The following is a 27,215-nucleotide window of genomic DNA, read 5'->3' as shown; positions in this document are numbered from 1 at the left end:
ATCGCACCTAGCATCCGTTTTTGTGAATAAAGTTTTATTGGAACACTGCCATTCCTATTCATTTATTTACTATCTGTGGATGCTTAACGCTTCAGGAGCAGAGCTGAGTTGTTGCAACGGACACTGTGTGGCTCACAAGCCAAAATTATTTACTACCCAGTTCTCGATACAGAAGGTTTGCCGGCTCCTGATCTAACACGTTTCCGATCAGATGTGAAAACTGGATCTAAATACCCCAAACCGAGCTTCTGGGGGTAGAGGATTTGCCCAGCACGCGGTGAGACGAGGCAGAGCTGGGAGCAGGATCCCCGGTCTCTTGACTTCTCGTCGAGTGCTCCCCTGCCCCAATCATTCCTCCGCCCTGCCTTTCCTAGGTGCAGTTCCTTCGTAGAGAGCAGACGCCGGGGCCCGAGTGCCGGGAGGCCGTCTCACTGTCATAATCAGCACGGAAGCGTGTTGTGTCTTGAGGGCACAGACCCGCCCTGGCTTAGCATCTGCAGAAATCTGGTTTTGTACCCCTGGGTTTTGTTTGAAATGGCCCTGTGCGGAGGTAGCGGGGCTACTAGTAAGAATTATTGTATCAATAGGCGCTTACTGTGCCCAAGGCCCTTGGCTGAGCACTTCCCACACAGCAGTGCACTGAATTCTCACAGCAGCCCTAGGAGGTGAGAATTACTGGAAACGGAGCCACAGAGAGAGAGTGAGGAACTCCAAAGCCAAGAAATGGCCGAGCGGTGGAGTTGGGTTCGTGCCCGGGTCACGGAACCCCAAAGCCAGAGTCCTGAGCCACCTCACCGCGCTGCGGGCTTGTTCTCAGAGACGGTGGGGGCCCCAAGTAACCCTCGAATTGGAGACCTTAAACAAGGCCTTTCTCTCTGCACCAGAGTCCGGGAGGTGCGCCAGGCTGGAATGGCCACTTTGTGATCAGCTAGGCTTCTCCTCTCTCGGTGCCCCGCCACCATCAGTATCTGCTTCTCACCATCTCTTCTGGACGCTAGCTGGGAGGAGAGAACGTAGAGGCACCCACCTTCCCTTTAAGGGAGTGACCCAGAAGTTGCCCCCAGCACTTCTCATATCCCATTGGCCAAAACTAAATCACATGACCAGCCTAGCTGCAAGGGACGCTGGGAAATGTAGTCCTCGGCCAGATGGCCAATCACAGTTCCAGGCTTCTGTACAGGCGACACCAGGCCGCCTCTGCCACAAACTTGTAGCTGCCTGGGCTACAGGGGTGGCCTTGTTGAGGGGTCTGGTGAGGGTGGAGGGTACCCTGATCGTGAAGGTTTTCTGACTTGGGCTCCATTCTGCCCTGGCAGGTACAACTGCAGGGAGGAGTTCCAGATCCATGACGAGCTACTCAAGGCCCATTACACGCTGGGCCGGCTCTCAGAGGCCACCCCTGAGCACTACCTGGTGCAGGTGAGGTCAGCCCTGCCCTTCCCTCCCCCGGCGGCCTTCCCCACCCCCATCCTGTCCTCCTTCCTCACAGGTTCCCTCACTCCTCCTTTCCCCCCACCCCACCCCCCCACCTCCCACCGACCCCGGCCCCTTCTCTGCTTCATGTCCTTACCCCACCCTCCGGAGTCCTCACCCACTTCCTCTCACCCTCTGGTGTCTGGGGTCACTGCTCTTCTCTTCTGCCAGGTCCCTGCCTGGCCCTCGCCTGCCCGCACCCCTCCCTCGGAGCAGCCGGAAGAATCGGTACCGGGCCTCAGACTGCTCCCCTCGGCCTGGGGATCTCCATCCCGTTCTCGAAGCTCCAGAACTTCTATTGCTTAGCTATTTTTCCCCCTCAAATATCCCCTAGAAAGCGAGGTCCCCAAGGACAGACGACTTTTCATTTTTCTGGTTTACTGCTGTAGCCCCCAGCCCCAGAACGGTACTTGGTTCTAGCAATGTAGGTGCTCAATAAATAGTGAATGAGTAATCATGCCGATTAAGCTATATTTGTTGAAAGAGTAGCTGGGATTTTCTGGCATTTGGAAGAACTGGTTCCGTTTCTGATCGGTCAGGCAATGTCCTGTGGGTCATACTGAAGGCAGGGGCCTGGACAGGTGATGCCAGAGTTCATTTGTGCCCAGGAACGAACCGTCCTGGCTTCTCTTGCCCTCCCCACCTTCTACTCAGCAGTCATTGCATCCATTCACTCCAGCTGGGGAGGGGAGAGACCTGGGCAGCCTCAGAACTTCAGGACCTTAGGAAGGAGCTAGTTTAGTCTTCCTCTCGCTGATTCCTGGGGCCCCAGCTGTGACTCCCTGCTTGGGCCCCTTCTCCATGCCCTTCCACTGGCTGAGGGAGACATAGGCCTTCCTCCTGGAGAGCTTCGGGCCCCACCCTAGAGTCAGACTCCGTTTCCTGCCGCAAGAGTGCCTCTCCCTGCTTGCTTTCCTCAAGGCCTGGCTTCGATGCTGCCTCCTACATGAAGCCTTCTCTGATTCTCCATCAGGAGGAGCTGTCTTTCCCTTTCCCATGCTAGATGAGACCCTTCCTGGGATCACAGATGGTCACATATTTTGTTTGTCTTTTCCGGAAGTCTGCAGACAACTTGAAGACCATGTCCCCTGCCCCATCTCTCTGCTCTTCATCCTCTGGGGCCTGGGACAGGGCTGTAGAAGATGTCCCTGAGCCATCTGAGTGACCCCTCGTGTCTCTCCCCCTGCCAGGGTCGCTACTTCCTGGTGCGGGATGTTGTTGAGAAGATGGATGTTCTGGGCACCGTGCAGAGCTGTGGGGCCCCCAACTTCCGGCAGGTGCGGGGTGGGCTCACCGTGTTCGGCATGGGGCAACCCACCCTCTCCGGATTCAGGCGGGTCCTCCAGAAACTCCAGGAGGATGGACACAAGGTAAGTATGACTGCTTCCCAGGCAGGGTCTAGCCCCCCAAGTCTGGCAAAGGGACTCCTTTGCAACTTCAGAGGTTCTGGAGGGGCCCGGCCACATGATGGTGGCTGGTGACCCAGACCAGGCTCTGCCAGGCCTTGAATGCCATGATGATCACCGTGAGCAGCATGGTTGGGAAATTCTGGGTGAATATTTATTGCCCTGTAATGTGTGGACACGGGAGCCCTGAGGTCAGAAGGCCCTTACACACCCCACTTTGAGAACCTTGGAGAAGTGAGAGGGTGACAGGGTGACAATAGGGTCCAGGTCATAACAAGAGTCACACACACGTCAGCCCTATGAAGGTGGGGTGGTTGCTCCCATTTCACGGAGGAGAAAACCGAGGCCCAGAGAGGATAAATGACACAGCTTATGAGTGGTGTCCCCAAGACCCGAACTAGACATCTGGACTCGAAATGGCAGCTTTTAATGATTCCTCTTTCCTGCCTGATGCCGAGGTGGGGTTTTGAGTGTCTGCAGGACAGAGGCTGCGGGTCCGCTGTGATTTCAGGCTCAGCGTGGGCAGCCCGAGTCTGATTTGACCTGGGATAGCTGGAGAGTCCTTGAGTGAGCCAGAGTGGGGTGGGGTGTGAGCCCCGTGCAGCTCGCGTCTTCCCAGCTCAATGGCAAGGCCCACGGGGAAGGGTCTGGCCGCTTACCTCCCTCCGCCTGTCAGGTGTTCAGTGAATGACTGCACGGGGGACGGGGAGACATCCATTTTTTTCGCCTGGTGTGTACCGAGCCCTTGGCTTATCCAGGGCTTTGCGCCAGGAGCTGGGGGGAAGTGGAAATGACCAGGATACCGTTCGCTTGTAAGGAACCTGTAGCCATGAAGGGAGACATACGCACTGATAATGCTAGCATGAAGCAGGAATTAACACCATGGCTTCGGACAAAGGGCTGTTGGCCCCGAGGAGAGGGAGAGGCGTCGGGAGCAGGTGGCCTTTGGACTGAGCTTTGCTTGGGGCGGGGGGGGGGGGGGGGTGGGATTCATGTCGCAGGGAGAGGGTGGGGTGACAGGCGCTTGAGGAGGGGGGCACAGCCTGCACAAAGGCACAGGGGTAAGGCAGCGGGTCGGGTGTCCGTGCCGGGTAGTGGCGACGGCTTCCTTCCTCCTTCGGCTCCTGGCAGGAGTGCGTCATCTTCTGCGTGCGGGAGGAGCCCGTGCTGTTCCTTCGTGCTGGTGAGGACTTCGTGCCCTACACACCTCGAGACAAGCAGAATCTTCGTGAGAACCTGCAGGGCCTTGGACCTGGCATCCAGGCAGAGAGCCTGGAGCTGGCCATCCGGAAGGAGGTGAGGGTCAGTGGCTCGGAGGAGGCCCTCCCCGCCGGTAGGCCGCAGGCAGCTGAGCTGCGACGCTGGCCCCCAGCCCAGCTTTGCTGTCCCCCACTTTCTCCGTTGCTTGGGCGAGCAGCTGTCTGCAGGGCCAGCTCACGGGAAGCCAGAGGAAGGGCTGGCTGTTCCCGGCTCTGTTTGCCTGGGCCCCTTTCCCGCCCCGCACACCTCCTCCACACTCAGCACCCTCATTTAGCCGAGGAGTGCCAACGCTGAGGTTCAGCCCTCTGTGAGCTGTGAGGCCCGGGTGAGTGTCTCCTCTCTGCGGTCACGGTGCCCCAGATGGGCCGGAACCTGGTTGTCCCCTGTCGCCCTGTGAGGCCTTGTGTCCTCTAGCGCCCAGCTGACTGCGTGCCCCCTGTCCTTCGGTGTGATGGCTTAGCTGATTCCTGCGGCCCACTGGGAAGGGCACTTCCTCCCTGGCCCCGGTGGGGGCTGCGTCACCTTCGTGGAGTGGCCGCCCTCAGGCCACTGGCCACCCCCATCCCGTCAGGACTCCCAGAGCACAGAGCACCTGTGGCCAGCTAGTTCCCGCCGGGGGAGGAGCAGCCGATCCGGGGCCTCCATGCGGTCTCCTCACTCTACGGCTCGGCCAGGAAGGCCGGGAGGGGCCTGGAGGTCAGTCATGGCCCTCTGGCCCCCACTCCTCCATCTAGATCCATGACTTTGCCCAGCTGAGTGAGAACACGTACCACGTGTACCACAATATTGAGGATCTGCTGGGGGAGCCCCATGCTGTGGCCATCCGGGGTGAGGACGATGTGCACGTGACCGAGGAGGTGTTCAAGCGGCCTCTCTTCCTGCAGCCCACCTACAGGTACTGAGGGCCGGTCCCGCCTGGGGTCACCAGCTGACTTGGGGCCACACGGGAGGCCGGTGTGCTGGGCATGGGTGTTCTCTGGCCGTGCTCTCCAGCTGTGGCCTCAGTTTCACCGTCTGCAGGTTGGGCGGAATTCCCTACACCTCTCTCTCCCACAAGAATGTGGGGGGCGGGGGGATGCCCAGGGTGGGTAGCCTGCCTGATGGGTTTCTCCCCCTCACCTGGCAGGTACCACCGCCTGCCCCTGCCAGAGCAAGGGGCCCCCCTGGAAGCCCAGTTTGATGCCTTTGTGAGCGTCCTTCGGGTAAGTCAGCGCAGGAGGGGGTGATGGGAGCACGGAGTAGGGACAGGTCCCTGGAGAGCAGGTCTGTGTCTAGGCCCTGTCTCCATGGAGATGCTCAGGGCGAGTGTGGCCTCTGGGTTTCCTCAGAGGAAGGCTCCCTTCTGTGTTGTGTAGGAGGTCGAGTGTGTGTGTGTGTGTGTGTGTGTGTGTGTGTGTATCTCTGTGTGGGGTATGTGTGGGAGTGTATATTCTCTAAGGCCAGCCAAGCATTGATGGTCTGAGGGATGGGGCTCTGGGCAGGCTCAGCTGCTAACTTGCTGTGTGAGCTTGGACGAATCACCTGACCTCTCTAGACATCAAGTTACTGGAGCTAAAAAATTCTTATCTGTAGGCTCCTGAGCTGGTGTTCCCTGAGTACTGGTGGTGTTTCTTCTCCAGCCCTTTCGGGAGGCCACCTTATTTAATTTGTATCTCGTGGGGTGGGGGGTTGTTAGATACAGGTCTGGCCCCCTGGGCGGTCTCACTTCCAGGACCAGTTCGTGGGGCTCCCCCGGGGCCAGGGAAGGAGGCAGGGCCGCGCTCCCCGGGGGCAGGTGGGAACAGATCGGACTTTGAAGTTTAGTAAAAGAGGCTGAGCCACCTGCCTCTCTGGGCCCCCCTTGCCCAAGACTGTGGGGCAGGGGTGGGCTGATGTCACGACCCCCTCCCCTGACTTGGGCCCCAGCAGAAGGGGTTTTCAGGTCCCCCTGTTGCTGACGGTCATGGTCTTTCCCAGGAGACCCCCAGCCTGCTGCCGCTCCGAGATGCCCACGGGCCTCCCCCTGCTCTCCTCTTCAGCTGCCAGACAGGCGTGGGCAGGACCAACCTGGGAATGACCCTGGGTACCCTCATCCTGTTTCACCACAGCCGGGCTGCCTCGAGGCCGGAGTGAGTGTCCCAAGGGGCTGCAGGGATGAGTGGAGGAGGGGGCGGGCTGCCAGAATGCTGGGGACACGTCAGGAACCCGGGGCCAGAGCTGGAGATGGGGCGTGTGGGGTTCGTTTCCTGGGTTGCCGCAGACTTGCTGAGTCACGTGAAAAAAGTCGCTTGACCTCTCTGGGCCTCAGTTTCCCCAGTAGGGAAAATGCCCCTTGCTTCCTTCAACCTGAATGGGGAGGAAGACTTGGAGCCTGTAGCCCGGTGCCCCTCAGCGGCCACGTGAATGGAAGCGTGTCAAGAGGAGGACAGGAGTCGAAGCCTTTGGGAGCACTGACCGTGCTACTGACCCCTTCCTTGTCAGGGCTGTCCCCCTGCAGACCAAGCCACTGCCCATGGAGCAGCTCCAGGTGATCCAGAGCTTTCTCCACATGGTGCCTCAGGGCAGGAAGATGGTGGACGAGGTGAGTGAGGGGGCTGGCGGCCGGGCCGGTGGAGGGGCCTTCACTGCTCCCCTGCTGGGCTCTCTTCCTCCCCTGACACCTCCCCCTTCTAGGCAAACCTTCTTTCCCTTTTTCTTCCCGTCTGTCTCCGCCATCTCCCCCGCCCCGCTCCCTCCCTGCTGCCCTCCCCTCCTCTCTGCCCGGGTCGGGGCGCCAGGTGGACAGAGCCATCACCGCCTGTGCAGAGATGCATAACCTGAAGGAGGCCATCTTGGAAAACCAGAGGAAGCTGGAAAGTGTCCGGCCGGCCGGCCCAGCCCAGGTGAGGCACAGAGAGGGTCTGCTTTTGCCTGAGTCCTGCAGCCTCATTTTGGTAGGACTATTGACTGGTTTCTTGCCGACGGACTTTTCCTGGTTGCTTCTTCTCCCGGAGAGGAGAGGTGTTGATAGAGGAGCTGGGCCTGCAGGAAGGACGGACAAGGAAGAGTGGAAGTTTACTTTCCCTGGCCAGGTCTCCTCGCTGCAGAATAAACAGGATGGAGGAAGCGGCTGCTGGCGGGGGTGCCTGGGGCCTCTTGGGCCCAGAGACTTCCCAGACTGCTCATGGCTCCCCCTGCAAATCGGTCCCTTGCTGTGTTTTTGGGGAGGCCAGGGTTTGGTCCAGGGCGCTGCTTCTGGAAGAGCGATGGGCCCTGGGCTGTCTCTGTGGCCCTGTCCCTACGCTCTGGGGAGAGGGGGTTGTCGTGACAGTGTTTGCGCACAGCGCGTGGAAGGAATCTAAGGCCTGCAGAGACTGTTCCTTAACACTTAAAAAAACGTATCTCTTAAAAGCAATAGTATAGTACAGAAAATTGAGAAATGAGAGAAGGAAAAGAGGCACCCATCATCCCTGTGCGGCTTTGGGGCTGGCTTCCTTCCATGTGCTTTGTGATGATCTTGTGTGGGGGCCCGGGGGACGGTTTGCGTCCTGCTCATGGCCTATCACTTCACTCTCTCATGCATCCCTGCTCATTGTCCTCGAGATCTTTGCTGGCTGTGTCACTTAAGCCCACTGGGTGGCTCAACCATTGTTGGCCTGGTGGGGGGGAGCAAGGGCACGGGCTGTGGCCTGACCACCTGGGTTCTGGTCCCGGCCGTGCCACCTACAGGTGTGTGGGCGTGGGCAACCTGCTTAACTGCTCTGTGCCTCAGTTTCCCCACTCGTAAAATGGGGCCAGTAATCATAGCCACCCCGTAGGATTGTTGTGAGGACCCACCAAAGTAAGAGCCATGAAGCACTTAGCAGGGAGCCTGGCACAGAGCAGATGTCCCTGGCATGTCACCTGCCATGGTTTACTAATCGGCCCCTCCTGTGAGACAGTTGAGTTGCTCATCAGTGCAAATTCTTTTGCATCAAGATAACTTCATGAAAATGAAGCTCTTCTGTATTTAGGTTTTTCTCCCTTAGTCTAGATCACAGGTTGGCAAATGAAGACCCATAGGCCAAATGCAACCTGCCAGCTTGATTTTGTAGATAAGTTTTATTTTGTTGTGTATTTTTTTCGAGAGAGCATGAGGGAGCACAAGCAGGGGAGGGGTAGAGGGAAAGAGAGACTCTCAAGCAGGCTCCACGCTCAGTGTGGAGCCGAACATGGGGCTCGATCCCACAACCCTGGGAGCATGACCTCAGCCGAAATCAAGAGTCAGACGACCAACCGACTGAGCCAGCCAGGCGCCCCTGTTAAATACGTTTTATTGGAACATGGTCTTGCCCGTTCATTTCAGGACCATCTGTGGCACAGCTGGAAGAGAGACCCTAGAATATTTACTGGCCTTTTATAGAAATAGAAGTTTGCCGACCTCTGGCCTAGATTCCCAAAGATGGGATTAAATGTAATCCAAGGGCATGACCTTTCGGGCCTCTATGAATCTCGCTTGCCCTCCAGAAGGTGGTACTGACCCAGCAGGAGAACCCTGAGATTGGAGGGTGAAGAGAGGGACCTGGGATTCTCTCTGACAGCTCCCTACCCAGAGCATGCTGGGCTGGGCTTAGGACATTTGTTTGGGGACCCAGCTCTCCCTGCCAACAGCTGTGTGACTGAGCAAGTCACTTCATTTCTCAGAACCTCTGTCAAGTAAGGATAATGATAATGGCCCCCTTGGAGCACTGTTGTGAGGGTCTTTCTGTTTTCTTGTGGGGAAGGTCACAGTTGTTAAGGGAGGGCCTCTGGGTTACAGAAGGGTGTTTTTATCTACTTGTTTCTTCAACACGATCGTGCACGGCCCCTGCAGGGGGGGTGGCCTTGGTGCAAAGGGGAGTGGATCCCAGCCTATTTCTGGGCGCAGAACCTGTGGGGGAGGCTCCCTGCTCCGATAGCTGTAGTCCTGGTGGAGTCACCAGTGGCTTTCCCGGGGCCACAGATGAATCCCAGCAAGTGGGATAGGGTTAGACGCTTGGAAGAACTTCCAGCCTGGCAGAGCTGTGTCATAAAGGGAGGGGAGATTGTGTCCTGGGGATTTCAGAGGCTTAGCGTCTGCCCTTCTGGGGATGGGAACGGGGTAGCCCCAGGAGCCCCCTCTTTACCACCGGCCCTTCTTCCCCATCACCTCCTCTCAGGGAAGCAGCAGCCAGCATGGTGTCCGGCAGAGGGCGCTGCAGAGCCTGGAGCGATACTTCTACCTGATCCTGTTTAACTACTATCTCCATGAGCAGGTGGGGCTGGGGAATGAGTGGACCCACAACCCCTTCTCCTGGGGTCCCTCCAGGCCTCTCCACCACGGTGACTGGCATGGGGTCGCCAAGGACCCTGATGGAGCGGGGGAGGAGCATGGGGACGTGTGCGCTGGTCGCAGAGGAAGGTGGGTGTGGGGAGGCAAGGAGAGACCAGATCGAGTGGTGGTCCTAGAGCAGGTCAGGCAAAGAGCGGGCCCACCTCTCTCTGCCCTGGGTTCGTCTCTGTACCCTTAGGCAGGGTATCAGAGCCTGGAAGGATCTTGCTTTGGACCTCCTGGTCGTCTCTCTCCAGCCTCTCTCCCCTGCCCTGGACCATGATGGATGTCTCTTGAGGGCTCCCCCACCACAGGGCAGGCTGGGAGAGTTTGGGGTGGCCTCGTGCCCCTGAACTCCCATCTCTCTCCGCCTTGGGCTGCAGTACCCGCTGGCCTTTGCCCTCAGTTTCAGCCGCTGGCTCTGTGCCCATCCTGAGCTGTACCGCCTGCCTGTGACCCTGAGCTCAGCGGGGCCTGTCGTCCCTGGGGACCTCCTCACTAAGGGCTCTCTGGTGAGTGTGGCCGGCTGTCTGGGGACGTAGAAATGGGTGTGGGCTGGCCACGGGGCCAGTGCGCCCTCCATTCCTGAGGGGTTGGGTTGGTTACACATTGGTCCCCTTCACAGGAGGCAAAGGGGTGATGGCCTTTGGGGTGGCAGAGTCCTCCTATGGGCGACGTGGGTTGATCTCAGGCCCCAAGAAGCATCTGCCGCTTTGGCCATTGCTGTGGTACCCTCTCCTCCTCCGCAAACCCAGGTGCTCGGGACAGGGAGTCAGGAAACCTGGTTCTGATGTCTTTGCCACCGGCCTCTCATCTTTGAGCCTCACCTTCCTCATCTGGAGGGTGGGCAGTATCGCTCTGCTCCTTGCCAGGGTGGTGACGAAGTTCCAAGTGTGCAAAAGTGCTTTGTAAACCGTAAAGTGCTGCTCCCGGCCCGCCTCTGCCCGCCTTGGGCCAGGCCCTGAGTCTCAAGGCAGCTGCTGCGGTCACAGGCTTGCTGCTCTCCCCACAGGGGGCGGACGACCTCATCTCCCCAGACGCACTCAGCACCGTCAGAGAGATGGACGTGGCCAACTTCCGGCGGGTGCCCCGCATGCCTATCTATGGCACAGCCCAGCCCAGCGCCAAGGTGAGCATCCCAGGGGCCCCAGGGGGCTCGGGGGAGAGGGTGGAGCCCTTTCACTGACGGCCCTCCTGTCCCCCCAGGCCCTGGGGAGTATCCTGGCCTACCTGACCGATGCCAAGCGGAAGCTGAAGCATGTCGTGTGGGTCAACCTGAGGGAGGAGGCCGTGTTGGAGTGTGACGGGCACACCCACAGCCTGCGGTGGCCTGGGCCCCCCATGGCCCCTGACCAGCTTGAGGTGAGGCCGTCCTGCCTTCTGCACAGCCCTACCTCGGACCCTCCCCCGGCAGGGTCTTCAGAAGGTTCCGTGCTCCTCTTGTAAGATGGAGAAACTGAGGCCCCAGGAGGAGCAGACTCAGGGAGGGGCTGATTTAGGACTCCCATTTCGGCCATGTCTCCCCGCCTCTGGGTCTGGCTCTCACCCCTGAGGCTCAGGGCAGGGCTGCTCCCCAAAGCCGGGACTGGTCCTGGCCATGGCAGGCTTTGGCCTTCCGGGGTGGCCTGGAGGCTGCCTCAGTGGCCTGACCCTCTGTCCCACCCTCCCCTAGCACCTGGAGATCCAGCTGAAGGCCCACCTGAGTACAGCTCTCCCAGGCACGGGGGGGCCACCGACCCGCAGGTTCCAGACGTGCCTCACCACACGGGAGGTCTTCGCCCAGCACCGTGGGGCCTACCCCGGCCTCACTTACCACCGCATCCCCGTGCCAGACTTCTGCGCCCCCTGCGAGGAGGTGAGGGGGCTGCGCAGGCCGGGCCTCTGTGGGGCAGAGGAGGCCCTCTCCCGCCTCCCCTCCGGCCCGGGCCTCGGCTGTGGGCACAGCTCTCCTGGGGGCCTGGGAGCTCGTTCAGCCTTCAGATTTGGCCCAGGTGGTTTATTCACAGCTTCGCGTCTGCATGTGCTTGTATGTGCGTGTGTGCTTATTATGTGTTGCAGGTGTTTGTGGCGAATGTGCGTCTGTTGGGGAGGCGTGTTTGGAGCGGGTGTGGGTGTCACTGTGGAGTGTGTGTATGTGTGTGGTGGGTGTGTTTGTGTGGAATCTGCGACGTTCTTCTGGTCTTTACCGGGGGATGCGTGGAGAACGTGCCTTTGGGGAACCGTGTGTTGTCGTGTGGGTACGGGGTTTGTGGAAGAGGGAGCTGCGGAGTGCTGGTGTATGACCAGGGCTGTGTGGGCGTGGTCTCTGTAGGGTTGTGTCTTTGCAGGTGTCTGTGTGGTTTGTGTCTTTAAGGTACGGGGGATGCATCTGGGGGGGGGTGTGCCCGCCACTTCCGGCATGTGGGTCGCTGTGCGATGTGTTGGGTGTTTGGTGATGTGTCCGTGCGGAGTGTGTTCTGTGCCGGGGGTGTGTGGGGACTTCTGATGTGTACCCTGTAGTAGGTGATGGCTGGGGCTCGGATTCCCTGCCCCTGTGGGTCTGGTGGCCCGTAGTTTGTCGCCGCCTGGTGGACATGTGCTGCAGTGCTCTGCTGAGGTCAGACCCCTGCCCCTCGGGGTCAGACCCGGGGGTCGCGGGTTGGGCCCTTCCCAGGGAGGCAACAGGGCCAGGGCCTGGGAACACAGCTCATGGGAGTGGCATACACGTTTTGTGTCCTGGCAGTGTGTCTGTGTGTGTCTGCTCGTATGTCTGGTCCTGGCGCCTGGGGTAGGGGTGACGGTACACAGGGGTGTGGCCATTTACGTGCACGTGGTGAGTTGAGTGGTGAGCACACAGGTTGTGAGCCTGACCCAGAACCTGGCATGGGGTATCCCAGGACAGCTGCTGGCATTTGCCATTTGGGGGGGGTGGGCCATGGTTGGGAGCCTGTGGCCTCGAGCACTTGCCGACTTAGCCCCTGGTCTCCCCACCCAGGATTTCGACCGACTGCTCGAGGCCCTGCGGGCTGCCCTCGCCAAGGACGCAGGCACCGGCTTCGTGTTCAGCTGCCTCAGCGGCCAGGGCCGGACCACGACCGCCATGGTGGTGGCTGTGCTCGCCTTCTGGCACATCCAAGTATGTGTGGCCTGTCACGTGTGGATGGGGCAGGGTGGGGCTCGGTCCGGGGACGCTGGCTGCGGCAGGAGGGTGTGGGGGGCAGAGACGGGGCCTGGCGCGGTCCTGGAGCCTCTCCCATCAGTCTTGGGTAGAGGGCACATGGGGCTGGCAGCGCCCCCGGCAAGGGGCTCCCCGCAGCGGGAGGGTGTGGCCTGGACATAGGTGCTCCCTATACTAGCAGCTGTCCTCCCTCAGGGCTTCCCCGAGGTGGGCGAGGAGGAGCTTGTGAGTGTGCCCGATGCCAAGTTCACCAAGGGCGAGTTTGAGGTGAGCATGCCCCAAGGGGCCCCCGGGGGACACCTGGGCGAGGGGAGAGGGCACGTCTCACTGGCAGTCAGGGGATCCTCAGAGCTCCTCTTCATGACGTCACCTTCTTCCACCTCATCATCTTCGTGCTCCCCTGCTCCCATTTCACAGTGAGCAAACCAAAGCACAGGTCCCCTTGGCTCTGGGCCCTGGCCAATGGCGATTGGAGAAGAGCGGGGTCGGTCTAGCCTGGCCCTGCCGCTGGGCTGCTCCGCCCTGGGGGAGGCCCCTGGCCACCATCTCGTCTGGGTGACACCGACGCTGCCTGACAGGCACTTGGGACCCAGCTGTGGCTGGTGACCTTGATTCGGGGTCAGGGCCTGTCCTGCCCCACCCCCGTTTCAGTCCAGGGCACTGAATCCATAGCCACTAACATTTCTAATTTAGTCAGCCCTGTATTGTACGCTTGCCACGTGTCATCAATTCAGACACCCTGCAAGTAGGCGGCTGTGTCCCTGCCCTACAGACGGGGAACGTGGAGCTCAGAGCTGGCATGGGGCTCTCTGGCGTTGGTGCTGTGGTCGGCTCCCGCCTGGTTGGCTGGCCTCCTCACATTGCTCTTGCCTTGCTGTCCCTGCTGCCCTGTCACCCTGGCCTCAAACTTGTCAAGCTCCCTCAGCTTCTTGGCCTTTGCATATGCTGTTCCCTCTCCGGAAACTCCTCTTTTCCTTCCCCTCGCTGATTTGCTGATTCTTAGATTTTTGTGTTTTTTTAATTGTGGTAAAATATACGTACGATGTAATTTACCATTTTAACCAGCCTTAAAGCGTACATTTGCATTGTCGTGCAACCATCGAGTACCTTTGCATTGTTGTGCAACCATTACCATCATCCGCCTCCAGGACTCTTTCTTCATTGAAAACTGACCGTCCTCACAAAACAGTAACTCCCCATTCCTCCCTCCCCTCAGCCCCTGGTGACCACTGTTCTACTTTCTGTCTCTATGGATTTGACTGTTCTAGGTACCTCAGATAAGTAGGATCATAGAGAATTTCTCCTTTTGTGTTTGGTTTATTTCACTTAGCACAGCATGGCGTTCTTGAGGTTCCGTCGTGTTGAGTGTCTATTAGAATTTCACTCTTTTTTAAGACTGGGTAGCATTCTGTTGTATATACAGACCACATTCTGTTTATCAATTTATCTGTCGGTCGACACAGGTTATTTTCACCTTGTGGCTGTTGTGAATGATGCTGCTCTAAACAGGGGAGTACAAATACCCATTCAAATATCTGCTTGCACTTTTAGAAGTAGAATTGCTGGATCATATGGCAGCCCGCTTAATTTTTGAACAACTTCCGTACTGTGTTCCATGGCAGTGGCACCATGTTACACTTCCACCAGCAAAGCACCAGGGTTTTCGTTTCCCCAACACCTGTTGTTTTTTGTTCTGATAGCAGCCATCCTAGTGGGTGTGAGGTGGCATCTCACTGTGGTTTTGAGTTGTGTTTCCCTAATGATGAGGGATGCTGAGCATCTTTCCATGTGCTTATGGGCCACCTGCGTGTCTTCTATGGAGAAGTGCCTGTTCAGGTGCTTTGCCCATTTTTGATTTGGTTTGTTTTGTTGTTGCATTATGGGAATTTTTAAACATATTCTGGATATCAATCCCTTATCCGATACGTGATTTGTAAATATTTCCTTTGCTTCTGTTGGTTGCCCTTTGACACCGTTGATAGTGTCCTTGCTTTTGTTGCTTTTGCTTCTGATGTCATATCTAACAAATCATTGCCCAATGCAACATCATGAAGCTTTCGTCTGTATTTTCTTCTAAGAGTCTCATGGTTTTAGCTCTTTGTTTAGCTCTTTGATCCGTTTTGAGTTAAACTTGCATGTGAATATCCAGTTTTCCCAGCACTGTTTCTTGGAAATGGGCCTTGAGGTGGCCCTTAGTGTGGGGTGAGCCTGGGGCTGGGGGCCCCACCTACCCTCCTTGGTTTTCTCGGTGCTCCTCTGGCCCCAGGTGGTGATGAAGGTGGTGCAGCTGCTGCCCGCTGGGCACCAGGTGAAGAAGGAGGTAGATGCAGCCCTGGACACAGTCAGTGAGACCATGACGCCCATGCACTACCACCTGCGGGAAATCATCATCTGCACCTACCGCCAGGTGAGCCTCGCCCGGACCCAGGTGTCCTTCCCCATGTGCACGGCCCGGGTTGTGTTTGACTGGGTGTGAGGTGGCTAGGGATCCTGGGGGACCCCCCTCAGTTCTTAGTTACTTCTTCGCCTTCTGCAAGTGATCTGTGAAATGGAAACACACCCTGCCCCAACTCATCCTGGCTTGACTTTGGAGTGCTTGATGTCCAGCACCAGCGATATTCAGAGTAACCGCTGCTGCAGCCCTGGGACCAGTCACGGTGTGGCCGGTCAGAGCAAACACCCTGTCCTAGACCCCTGTGGTACTGGGTGTTAACCCTTCCGTTCCTGGGTTATGAGGGGCACCAAGGGTCTCGGGCAAGAGTCAGGTTGGTAGATGGGGCCACTCCAAGGTCTTGGCAGGTGGCCATGTAACCACCTGCAGTGAAGCCGTTCAGTGTTTTAGCAGCTGATGCTGCCCGGCTGCCCACCCAGGACCCGTGTATGTCTGTGCTGCCCGGGGCTGGCCCCAGATTGACCTGCTCAGTTAAAAATTCTGTTTGAATAACTCTTTAAGTTATAAGAATTAAAGGGTTGGGGCTCCTGGGTGGCTCAGTCGGTTGAGCGTCTGACTTTGCCTCAGGTCACGATCTTACGATTCGTGAGTTCCAGCCCCGCATCGGTCTCTGTGCTGACGGCTCAGAGCCTGGTGTCTGCTTTGGATTCTGTGTCTCCCTCTCTCTCTGCCCCTCCCTCACTCATGCTTTGTCTCTCTCTGCCTCTCAAAAATGAATAAACGTTGAAAATTTAAAAAAAAAAAATTAAAAGGTTGGGGTGCCTGGGCAGGTCAGTTCAGTTAAGTGTCTGACTTTTGATTTTGGGTCCGGTCATGATCTCACAGTCATGAGATCAAGCCCCCAGTGGGGCTCCCCACTGGACATGGAGCCTGCTTAAGGATTCTCTCTCTCTCTCTCTCTCTCTCTCTCTCCCTCTCCCTCTCCCTCTCCCTCTCCCTCTCCCTCTCCCTCTCTCTCCCTCCCTCCCTTTCTCCCTCATCCCCTCTCTTGCCCCTCCTTTGTGCATGCATGTGTGTGCACGCTCTCTCTCTCTCTCAAAAAAATAAAAAGTCTCCATGAAAGTACAAATTTTATGAAAAATCCAGGATTTCAGCCTATTTAGAAAAAAATGTGCCTTTCAATTAGTTGTCTGCAGGGCTCTGTCATATACAGCCCTCCTGGCCCAGTCATAGGACTTGACATTACCGTTTGGTAACCAGGCTCACCCGCCCCCATTCCAGAGGCCAGGATGCTGCTGACCTCCCCTGGGGGAGGATGAGGATCCCTGAATCCCATGCAGGGCTTCCTGGTGGTGGGGTTAGTCGTAGTGAGAAGCGGTGGGTCGGAGCAGAAGGAAGATATAGAGTCATTCCCCAGTATGGCCACCAGGTGGCCATAGTGAGCTGGGCCTGGGCCAAACTCAAAGGGCCTGAAGAGCAGGTCTTCATCTCGTCTTTTTCATCCCTGCTGCACATAGTTTCACATGGGAGCTTTAAAACCTTCCCATGCCTGAGTTGCATCCCTAGAGAGCCTGATTTAGTAGGTGTGCTTGGGGGGCCAGGGAGTGGGTCCTTTTTTGTAAGTTCCCTAGATGCTTGCAATGCGTAGTCAAGGTTGAGAACCACATAGTCTAGGCAGAAGTCCCCAACTTTAGTGAGTTTCAGGATTACCGGGAGGGCCTGTTTAAAACGCATGCCGCTGAGCTCCCGTGCTGAGTTTCCTATTTCGTAGGTCTGGATGTCTGGCAAACTCTCAGATGACGCTAATTCTCCTGGTCAGGAGGGCGGGGAGGCGGTGAGGCGTTTCTCCACATCTGGCTAATTGTGGTGGTGGTGGTGATTATCGTTTTCATTTGTAGCCTGCCTTCTGGTGTGAAGTGGTATTTCATGATGGTTTTGGTTTACATTTCCTTTATGACTAATAACGTTGAGCATCTTTTCATGAACGTATTATCCATTTGTCTCTCTTCATTTTTTTAAAAAAAATTGTTTAATGTTTATTTTAGAGAGAGATTGAGAGACAGAGCATGAGTGGCGGGGAGGGCAGAGAGAGAGGGAGCCGAAGGGTCTGAAGCGGGCTTGGCACTGACAGCAGGGAGCCGGGTGCGGGGCTCGAACCCACGAGCCGTGAGATCATGACCTGAGCTGAAGTCAGATGCTTAACTGAGTGAGCCACCCAGGCGCCCCCATTTATCTGTCTTCCTTAGAGAACTGTCTCCTCAGATCCTTTGCCCATTTAAACTTTTTTTTTTTGTCTTTATTGTTGACTTGCAGGAGGTCTTTATTTATTACAGATACCAGTCTCTTTTTTTTTTAATTTTTTTTTTAACGTTTATTTATTTTTGGGACAGAGAGAGACAGAGCATGAACGGGGGAGGGGCAGAGTGAGAGGGAGACACAGAATTGGAAGCAGGCTCCAGGCTCTGAGCCATCAGCCCAGAGCCTGACGCGGGGCTCGAACTCACGGACCGCGAGATCGTGACCTGAGCTGAAGTCGGACGCTTAACCGACTGAGCCACCCAGGCGCCCCCAGATACCAGTCTCTTATCAGGTATATGATTTGCAAAATTTTTCTCCCGTGGCTGCGATTAAAATTCTTTAGTCTGTCTTCACTTTCTTGATGGTGTCCTTTGATGCATGGAAATTTTACATTTTGACTCATCTATTCTTCCGTTGTTGCTATGTGCTTTTGGTGTCATGTCTAATCATGAGGATTTGCTTCTAAGAGGCAAATAGTTTCTTCTAAGAGTTGTATAGTTATAACTCTTACATTTAGTCTTTGATCCCTCCTGAGTTGATTTTTATATATGGCATGAGATAGGGGTCCAGTTTCATTCTTTTGCATGTAGATAATCCAGTTGTCCTCGTACGTGTGTTGAAAAGACAATCCTTGGGGCGCCTGGGTGGCGCAGTCGGTTAAGCGTCCGACTTCAGCCAGGTCACGATCTCGCGGTCCGTGAGTTCGAGCCCCGCGTCAGGCTCTGGGCTGATGGCTCGGAGCCTGGAGCCTCTTTCCGATTCTGTGTCTCCTTCTCTCTCTGCCCCTCCCCCGTTCATGCTCTGTCTCTCTCTGTCCCAAAAATAAATAAAAAAAAAAAAAAAAAAAAAAAAAAAAAAGAAAAGACAATCCTTTCCCCACTGAATGGCTTTGACACCCCTAAAGAAATCCACTGACTTTTGAAAATGTGGGGGCTTATTTCTGAACTTTCAGTCCTATTCCATTGATCCATTTGTCTGTTCTGTGCCAGCACAACCCTGTCTTAATTACCATAGTATTGCAGTGAATTTTGAAATTAGGAAATGGGTTCTCCAACTCTGAATTTCTTTTTCAGATTTTTTTTTTTTTTTTTTTTGGCTATTCTTGGTCCTTTGCATTTCGAATTTTAGGATTACAGCTGAGATTTTGATGGGGATTGCGTTGAACATGTAGGTGACTTTGGGAAGTATTGCCATCTTAACAATACTCTTTTGCTTCATGAACATGGGATGTCTTTCCATTTATTTAGGTCTTCTTTACTTTTTTACGTGATGTGTTATAGTTTCCAGACTGTAAGTTTTATACTTCTTATGTTAAGTTTTATTCATAAGTAGTTTATTGCTTTTGTTCTATTGTAGAATTGATTTCTCAATTTCATTTTTAGTTTGTTCATTGTTATTATATAGAAATACAGTTGATATTTGCATATATATTTTTTAGTATTATTTTTTAAATGTTTATTTATTTTGAGAGACAGAGAGTACGAGTGGGGGATGGACAGGGGGAGAGAGAATCCCAAGTAGGCTCCATGCTGTCAGCACAGAGCCCAACATGGGGCTCGATCCCACAAGCCCTGAGATCATTACCTGAACCAAAATCAAGAGTCAGATGCCTAACCGACTGAGCCACCCAGGCGCCCTGATATTCGTATATTGATTGATCTTACAACCTTGCTAACCTAATTCATTAGTTTTAATACTTTTTTAGTGAATTCTTAGAATTTTCTATTTATAAGATCATGCCATCTACAAATAGAGATAGTTTTACTTCCTTTCTTGTTTTAAAGTTTATTTATTGGGGCACTTGGGTGGCTTAGTCGGTTGAGTGTCTGATTTCGGCTCAGGTCATGATCTCACAGTTTGTGGGCTCGAGCCCCCCATCAGGCTTTGTGCTGACAGCTCAGAGCCTGAAGCCTGCTTTGGATTCTGTGTCTCCTTCTTTCTCTGCCCCTCTCCTGCTCATGCTCTCTCTCTCTCTCAAAAATAAATAAATGTAAAAAAATAATAATAGTAAAAAATAAAGTTTATTTTAAGAGAGAGAGAGAGAGAGAGAGAGAGAGAGAGAGAACATGAGCATAGGGGAGGGGCAGAGAGCGAGGGAGAAAGAGAATCCCAAGTAGGCTCTGTGCTGTCAGCCTGGAGCCCGACTTGGGGTTTGAACCCACGAACAATGAGATCGTGACCTGAGCTGACATCAAGAGTGGGACGCTCAACCGACTGAGCCACCCAGGCACCCCTACATCTTCCTTTGTAATTTGGATGGCTTTTATTTAATTTTCTTGCTCAATTGCCCTGGTAGGTCCTCCAGTAGAATGTTAAATAAAAGTAGCTAGAGCAGACATCCCTGTCCTGTTCTTGGTCTTAGGGGGCAAGCTTGCAGCCTTTCACATAAGTATGATGTTAGCTATGACCTTTTCGTAGATATTCTTGTCATCTTGAGAAAGTTCCCTTCCATTCTCAGTTTATCAGGGTTTTTTTTTTTTTTTTCATGAGGAGGCGTTTTAATATTATCAGATGCCTTTTCCATGTCTGTTGAGATGATTATATGGTTTTTGCTCTTTATTCTATTGACATGGTATATTACTTTAATTGGATTTTGGATGTTAAACCAGCCTTGCATTCCTGGGATAAATCCGACTTGGTCATGATGTGTATCTTTTTATGTTGCTAGATTTGGTTTGTTGAAGATTTTTGCGTCAGATTTGTAAGAGATACTGGTTCGTAGTTTTCTTTTTCCTTTGATGTCTTTGTTTGGTTTGGCATTAGGGTGCTGCTGGCCTCATGGAATGTCACTGTCTCACTTTTGCAGAGGAGATTGACGCTTAGACCAGAGAGAGGCCATCATAAGAGCATTAGTCAGCTCGGGCGGCCACAACAAAATACCACAGACCACATGGCCTAAGCAACAGAAACTTATTTTCTCACGATGTGAATGCTGGAAAGCCCAGGATGAAGGTTCTGACCGATTTGGTTTCTAGTGAGTGCTCTCATCCTGCATGCATATGGCCGCCTTCTCATCGTGTCCCCTTATGGCCTTTCCCTGGTGCCTGTATGTGGACAGATAGCAGGGAGGGAGAGAGAAAGGCATGGGCCTTCTGGTACCTTTTTTTTATAAGGACACTAACCTTAGAGGTCCCAGAACTGCAGGAAGAGCTAAAAGCAACCTTAATCCCAGTGGTGGGGATTTCACAGGCCAGTTTTAAAAAGGGAAGGACCGGGGCGCCTGGGTGGCGCAGTCGGTTAAGCGTCCGACTTCAGCCAGGTCACGATCTCGCGGTCCGTGAGTTCGAGCCCCGCGTCAGGCTCTGGGCTGATGGCTCGGAGCCTGGAGCCTGTTTCCGATTCTGTGTCTCCCTCTCTCTCTGCCCCTCCCCCGTTCATGCTCTGTCTCTCTCTGTCCCAAAAATAAATAAAAAACGTTGAAAAAAAAAAAAATTTAAAAAAAAAAAAAAAAAAGGGAAGGACCTTTCTAAGGTTGCCAGAGTATAACCTTGTGAAACGTATCCATTTTCAAGAAAAGGAAGGAAGGAAAGAAAGAAACAAAAAGTTTAAAAACCTAACTAACCATCAAATGTGGTTGGCATTTCATAAAAGAAAGGATGTTTTAGTACCAGAAAAGTAGAATGGACTTTATCTCAGAGTGGAGAACATTCCTTGAGCAGGTTTGCATTTCTAAATTCCTGTGGACTCATGAAACCCGTTATGGACCCCGATTTGGGAATCACAGCTTTTGGCAACCGGGCCTCTATGTCCTTTAGTCAGAAAGGCAGAACACCTCCTTCAAGGTCACCCTGCGCTTGACCTGGCCGGACCCAGAGCACGCGTCCTGCCTGAGGTCAGGCTGGCCTGAGCTGCTCCTGCCTCCAGATTAGAAGGGGCCTCTGGCCCGCTCAGTGCATGCGTGTGTGCGCGTGTGTGCGCATGTGGACTCTGGAATGGAGTTCATTAAGGAAGTGGGTTAGATTGTTCTGGGCTGACTGGCAGAAGGAATGTGGATGTGGGAATGGGAGGGGCCTGGGTTCCGACAGCCTCTCTGACCGCCTGCGTCCCCACCTGCCAGGCTGCGTCAGTACTGCTTCCTGGCAGGGCTTGGCTGGGCACAGGAAGCGTTCAGCTAATGGGGGGGCTCTGAGGACCCCTGCAGGGCCGGAGCATCCTGTGATGTTCCTGGAGCTTCCAAGTCCCCATAGAGACCCTCAGATTGTAGTGCTAAAGGACTTACAGAGCGTCTGTCTCCTCTGTTTGCAGATGAGCTAGAGAGTGGGTTGTCTAGGGTCCCCTGTGAGTTGGTAGCAGAGCGGGGATAAGACACAAAGATTCTCACTCCTAGCCCCAAGCCCCTCCCCTGACCACGTCACCCTTCACCTGAGGGTCTCGGTCCCTGTTGTCCCTGGTGGGCTGCAGGCCTCACTACTTGAGGCTCCAGAAAGGCAGCTGCTTCCTCTACCCTTTCCCTCCCGTGGACTGACTCCTCTAGAAATGGGCAGGTGCATCTCACCCTTGGTACCTGGCTGTTTATTTAAATTTATTTTTAGTGTTTATTTAGTTTTGAGAGAGAGAGAGAGAGAGAGAGAGAGAGAGAGAGAGAATGAGCGGGGGAGGGGTAGAGAGAGAGGGAGACACAGAATCCGAAGCGGGTTCCAGGCTCTGATCCGTCAGCACACAGCCAGACAAGGGCCACGAACCGTGAGATCATGACCTGAGCCGAAGTCAGACACTTAACCGACTGAGCCACCCAGGCGCTCAGCCACCCAGGCGCCCCAAGTACCTGGCTGCTTATTTAAACACAGCAGGCACTGGGGCGCCTGGGTGGCTCAGTCGGTTGAATGTCCGACTTCAGCGCAGGTCATGATCTCACACTCCGTGAGTTCGAGCCCCGCGTCAGGCTCTGTGCTGACAGCTCAGAGCCTGGAGCCCGCTTCAGATTCTGTCTCCCCCTGTCTCTGCCCCTCCCCTGCTCATGCTCTGTCTCTCTCTCAAAAATAAATAAAAACATTAAAAAAATTTTTTTAAAATAAACACAGCAGGCAGGAGGGCTGTTTGTAGCTTGTTATTATAAAGACAATGTTAGACCATAGTTTCAGCTCATGGACACTTTATCTTGTTTGCTGAAGAGTCTTACATCATCATCATATTTCATGTTCACAGAGTCTGTAGAGTGGAAGCACCCAGTGTCACCTGCCATCCCCGTAGAGGTAGACTGTCACATCGCCCCCCGTTGTGCTCTGGGTGGGTGATGCCACATTGAATGTTGTAGTGCGTGTTGCTCTTTAATCGGTGCAGATAATTTCTGTAGGCTGATGCTTAGAAGTAAGTAAGATTGGTGACAGAGTTGGAAGGTCAGACCTTATTTTTCTTTTAATTATTTTGGAGAATTTCAAACAGAAAATTTCAAAACTGGGAGAGTGATTTCATGAACCCTTGAGTGCCCACCTCCCAGCTTCAGGAATTACCAATCAGGGCTAGTCTTAGTTCACCTAAGGTTTCCCCCCCCAGCCCTCTCCCTGCCCCACCCCCCCAGATTATTTTGAAACAAGTCCCAGACCTCCTGTTACTTCCTCTGCCAGTATTTCAGCAGGTACCTTAAGGGGGGGAGGGATCTTTGATTTTTTTTCTATTTTTTTTAATCTTTATTTATTTTTGAGAGAGAGAGAGAGACAGAGTGTGAGCAGGGGAGGAACAGAGAGGGAGACACAGAATCCGAAGCAGGCTTCAGGCTCCAAGCTGTCAGCGCAGAGCCTGACGCGGGGCTCGAACTCACGAACTGTGAGATCATGACCTGAGCCGAAGTCAGCCGCTCAACTGACTGAGCCACCCAGGCGCCCCAGTGGGGTGGGGTCTTTTAAAAAAAGGTCATTATCATACTTAAAATGACAGTAGTTTCTTACGATCTAATACCTGGTGAGCGTTTAGATGTTCTCACCTGGTCCCACAGAGTCTGTTGGCCTTGGATCAGGATCCATACAAGTGCCACAGCTCACATGTGGCCGATGTGGCCCGTGGAATCTAGAACCGCTCTGCCCGCTCTTCTTCCCCTGAAGTGTGTCTGCTGAGGTAACGGGCTTGCTCACCGGGCATCCCCCAGTCTGGACCCTGCTCGTTGCACCCCCAGGTTTAGCTGGGCCATGTCATGTTGCAGCTCCTGTGCTCCCTGTCCCCGGGTAGAGCCAGAGGCTCGATCAGATTTGGCTTGGTTTCGGCCAGCAGAGTCACAGGGGTGCTGTGTGCCGCCACGTGGGCTCAGAAGGCCCTGTGGTCTCTTCTGTGACCTGGCAGCTGCAGCTGCTCGTCCCCTGCGCTCTTTACTTCATTGAGGGTTTGCAAAATAGGGATATGCTGGCTCTCTCGTTCCCTCTCCATGAATTAACTGCAGTACTTATGGAAAGATACTTGGCCGGGGTGCAGGGGAGGCAGGAAGGCAGGCCCTGAGCTTGGGTTTTCACTTGATTTGCTCCTGTTCAAAGGAGGTTTGGGAGGAGCTTCTCTAAAGCCAAGGGGAAGGCTGTTGGGGTTGGTGAGCCCTAAGGTCCCTCCAGAGTCGGATAGACCCGCAGTCGGTGATGAGGGTCTAGGTGACCTGGGTGGGCCGGGAGAAGAAAGATGGAGGGGCTCCTGGGGGGAGGCTGGGAGTTGTTAGAGGCCAGTGCTGGAGGCCAGGGGACCCAGCCCCCATGTGTCCCCACTGGGAACCTGCGTGGGAGGCGCCCCCAGCAGCGGGGGTGCTCCTGGCTCAGTCCTTACTCTGTACCTGTGCCTGATGAAGGGCAGACCGTAACAGTGCCTCTATTTTGTATCTGAGGAAGGGAGGCACTGGGCTTGCCCAAGAACCCACAGCTGGTGGGTGGCAGGAGGAGAGAGAGGCCCCAGACCGACTCTCAGGTCACGTCCACTCCGGGTGCCACACGGCTTCCCAAGTTGGAGGCAGTCACACCTCCCTCCCACCTCAAGCCCTGCTGTGGGGGAAAAGAACAACTAGAAACTTGCCCTTGTATTCCCAGCCTCAGAAGGCCGGAGGGTAGGAGCATATCCCAGCCTCGGGTCACAGGTATAGGAGTGGGGTGGGGGGGTGGGACCAAAGCTGCATACACATTTTCCATGGAGACAGGCCTTCCCTGGTGTACTAACAGTCTGGGCCGCCCTCTCTGCCTGGGCCCGACTCGGGCTGCCTGGCCTCTGTGGGTTGCAGCTCAGTGATGCCTCCCCCCATTCTCTAGAGCGTCAGTGACAGTGGGTCAGGGCCTGATCAGTCCTACGCGTGTGAGGGGGCCAGAATGCTCAGGGCATTTAGAAAACCACGTCGAAAGGAAAAAAAGAGAAAACTCTTTGAACTAAGCCACTCCTTGAGGTTTCGATAGAGGTGAGAAGGCTGGGCCCCAGGCTGAGAGAATCCAAGATGGCCACCAGCCCACAGTGGTGACAGCATCTGGTGAATTAGTTGTTTCCTGCTGGGCCTGGAAAGGGAAAATATTTGTGACAGAAACCAAGGTCAGGGCTCCTGGAGGAAGTCCTGCTAGAATCATTAATGCCAGGGGGCCTTTTCCTTAGCCTTGGCTGGTGACGTTAATTCTTAGTGTTCTGTATTTAACACAGTCTAATGTGTCTCCCTTCTGTCCCTTCAGAAAGAGTTTGAAGAAAAGCTGAGATAAAAGCCCCACAAAGAGAAAGAAAATGTCCTTTGGTCTCAAGTTGAGATTTATTTTATAAAGACTGTAGTGCTTTAACTTTGAGCAGTGCTTTTCGAGTTTTCTCAGAACTTACTTTTTTGTCTCCTTTGGTCCTCAGAGCCGCTGGTAAGGAGATGACAGTGGGATTTACGAGGCCCATTTTACCGAGGAAGGCACTGAGGCCTAATGACACTGTGACCAGCTTGAGGCAGGACCAGAACCTATCTCCCAACTCCTCTGCCTGTGTTCCTTTCCTTCTGGATGACCATGACCCAGGAGGCAGTTTTATTGTGGTGGAAGAAGGAGGGGTCGGCAAGGACGTCCCCAGGCCCTACTGCATGCACCGGCCCGGGTTGGTGCAGAGTTGCCACGAGGTCAGAGATTGAGCTCAGTGTCCCCAAAGTCGAAGGTTATTATCTTACGAAAAATATAGAGTGAGACAGTTTTGGCTCTGAGCCCCAGGTGGGGTCTCTCTCAGTCTCTCCAAGACTCTGGCTTGGCCAAAGCTGTTCCCTGGAGACCTCGTTCCAGTAGGTAATGTGTCTCCGGGGCCAGGGCCATGCGATCGGAGCCACCCTGGAATGCCGTGTGCTGTCACGTAAAATACGATGGAGGGAAAGGGTTGCCTCCTAAGGCTCTTTCACACTCAGCCCAAAATTGAGCCAGTGGGTCATCCAGCGGCTGCCAGAACGGGGAGAGGGTGTGTGTGTGTGTGTGCCGCGTGCGTGTGCACATGCGTGCACGTGTGTAGGGCACGCGTTCTCAGTAGCTGAGACCTCTCTCGCTTTCCCTTCCTCCTCGCCGTGTGGCTGAGCTGGAAAAATTTGCACCCTGCAGGGGCGTTTCCTGGTTTATGCAGCAGCAGGCATCCACGGAGCCGGAGCCGTGTGCCAGGCTTGTTTCTAAGTGCGCACCCGAGGCTTGGAACTCTCAGTGGTTTGGGAGGGGTGCACGCCTCGGCCGCGCCCACTCCGCGTGCACGAGACGCTGCCTCCGTGCGCACGGCTGTCGTTGGTAGGGTCGTGGTTGTCACTGGGGCCGCCTCTTTCTGCTGCTTGTCTCTTTTCTGCCGTGCAGGGTCTCGGCTCTGAAACTCTGACCGCAGGCCCTGCCTGGCCCACCTCGGGCTCTGGAGACGCCAGTCTAGTGAGCAGATAGATGGGCGGGAGGTTGAGTAAGTCCTTGTACGATGAAACAGGAAAACTCGGCCCTGCCTTCCTTATGCCTTCTCGTTCTTTGTCCACACTGCTGGTCTGCCAGGAGAGGGCAGTCTTCTCTAGCGACCTGAGGAGCCCTGGGTGTGGGTCGGAAGCCCTGAGTTCTAGCCTGGGCTCTGCCAGCAGCTCCCTGCACGACCTTTGCCACATTGCTTTGGCCTGCCTGGGCCTCTCCTGTGCCATCTGTCACCTGGGGTCACTATTGCTTCCCCTACCTGCCTTGAAGGGTGGTGGTGAGCACCAGCCGGGGTATTAGGTGAGGTGGGAGCGGGTGTGCCGGGGGTGGTGGGCAGTGGGGCTGGGACACCTGGCCAGCCCACTAGGTTATGTGCAGGACAGTGGGCTCCTGAGGGCGGGGACCATGCTTGGCACTGAAGTGCAGAGCCCGGCTAGGGGTGAACAACCTTTGGTGAATGAATGACACACAGAGAAGCCCACGGTGCCAGGTTTAGTCCCTTCCTGCTCTGAAAGTACCGAACAGGAGGTGTTCTTTGGAAAACCGGTTCCTTGTCTATGGGCCGAGGGCCGTTCTCTCCCTTCTCGGGAGTTACAGAAAGCTTCTGCGTGCTTGACGCCCCAGGACAGGCCTGAGGACAGTTTGCAGGGACTCGTAGAAAGCCCCTGGAAGCAGCTGGCACCGATTGCTTGAGGGCCAATGTCCGACAAGGAGTGGGCGGTGTGTCGAACTTTGAGAATGATGGGGTCAGAGCTTTGGGACCTTGCCCTGCGGAGACGAACCAACTTTGAGGGCTGTCTGTTCCCTGCCCAGCCTAGAACCCTGCTTCACCTGGACAGCAGAGGCCACGGGGCCATGCTCGTTCCAACTGAGTGGGTCGGGGAAACGGCAGCAGGGATACTCCAGTAACAGGGGTGTTGTCTGGTCCGGATTGACTCAGGCCCTGAGCCTGGCCCCACTTGTTCCCCTTGTTTCTCTTTTTGGGCTTCGTTTGCCCGGCAGCCTATGCTGTGCCCAGCTCTCCAGGTGACCCTGGCATGTCAGTTCACCTCTTTGACCTTGATCTCCCCTTCCGGAAAGCAGAGGGGTTGATCTAGGTAACCCCAGG

General features: G+C 54.9%; 1 protein-coding gene across 2 annotated transcripts in view; it reads left to right on the top strand.

Moving 5' to 3' along the window:
• Nucleotides 1-27,215, top strand: part of PALD1 (phosphatase domain containing paladin 1) — a 72,914-nt gene that overhangs the window by 37,869 nt on the left and 7,830 nt on the right. For both annotated transcript variants that reach the window (XM_081790535.1, XM_081790534.1), the window contains exons 3-18: nucleotides 1,317-1,419; nucleotides 2,664-2,843; nucleotides 4,011-4,175; nucleotides 4,874-5,034; nucleotides 5,266-5,341; nucleotides 6,096-6,247; nucleotides 6,600-6,699; nucleotides 6,896-7,000; nucleotides 9,275-9,370; nucleotides 9,810-9,938; nucleotides 10,439-10,555; nucleotides 10,633-10,788; nucleotides 11,099-11,281; nucleotides 12,401-12,541; nucleotides 12,779-12,850; nucleotides 14,850-14,990. In XM_081790535.1, coding sequence (XP_081646661.1) covers nucleotides 1,317-1,419; nucleotides 2,664-2,843; nucleotides 4,011-4,175; nucleotides 4,874-5,034; nucleotides 5,266-5,341; nucleotides 6,096-6,247; nucleotides 6,600-6,699; nucleotides 6,896-7,000; nucleotides 9,275-9,370; nucleotides 9,810-9,938; nucleotides 10,439-10,555; nucleotides 10,633-10,788; nucleotides 11,099-11,281; nucleotides 12,401-12,541; nucleotides 12,779-12,850; nucleotides 14,850-14,990 — 2,077 coding nt within the window. The remainder of the gene's footprint in view (nucleotides 1-1,316; nucleotides 1,420-2,663; nucleotides 2,844-4,010; nucleotides 4,176-4,873; nucleotides 5,035-5,265; nucleotides 5,342-6,095; nucleotides 6,248-6,599; nucleotides 6,700-6,895; nucleotides 7,001-9,274; nucleotides 9,371-9,809; nucleotides 9,939-10,438; nucleotides 10,556-10,632; nucleotides 10,789-11,098; nucleotides 11,282-12,400; nucleotides 12,542-12,778; nucleotides 12,851-14,849; nucleotides 14,991-27,215) is intronic.

The sequence above is a fragment of the Panthera onca genome, chromosome D2, assembly GCF_046562875.1.
Source record: "Panthera onca isolate mPanOnc1 chromosome D2, mPanOnc1 haplotype 2, whole genome shotgun sequence".
Lineage (NCBI taxonomy): Eukaryota > Metazoa > Chordata > Mammalia > Carnivora > Felidae > Panthera > Panthera onca.
Note: the sequence above shows the minus strand (reverse complement) of the source record. Positions and strands in the feature narration are given on the sequence as shown.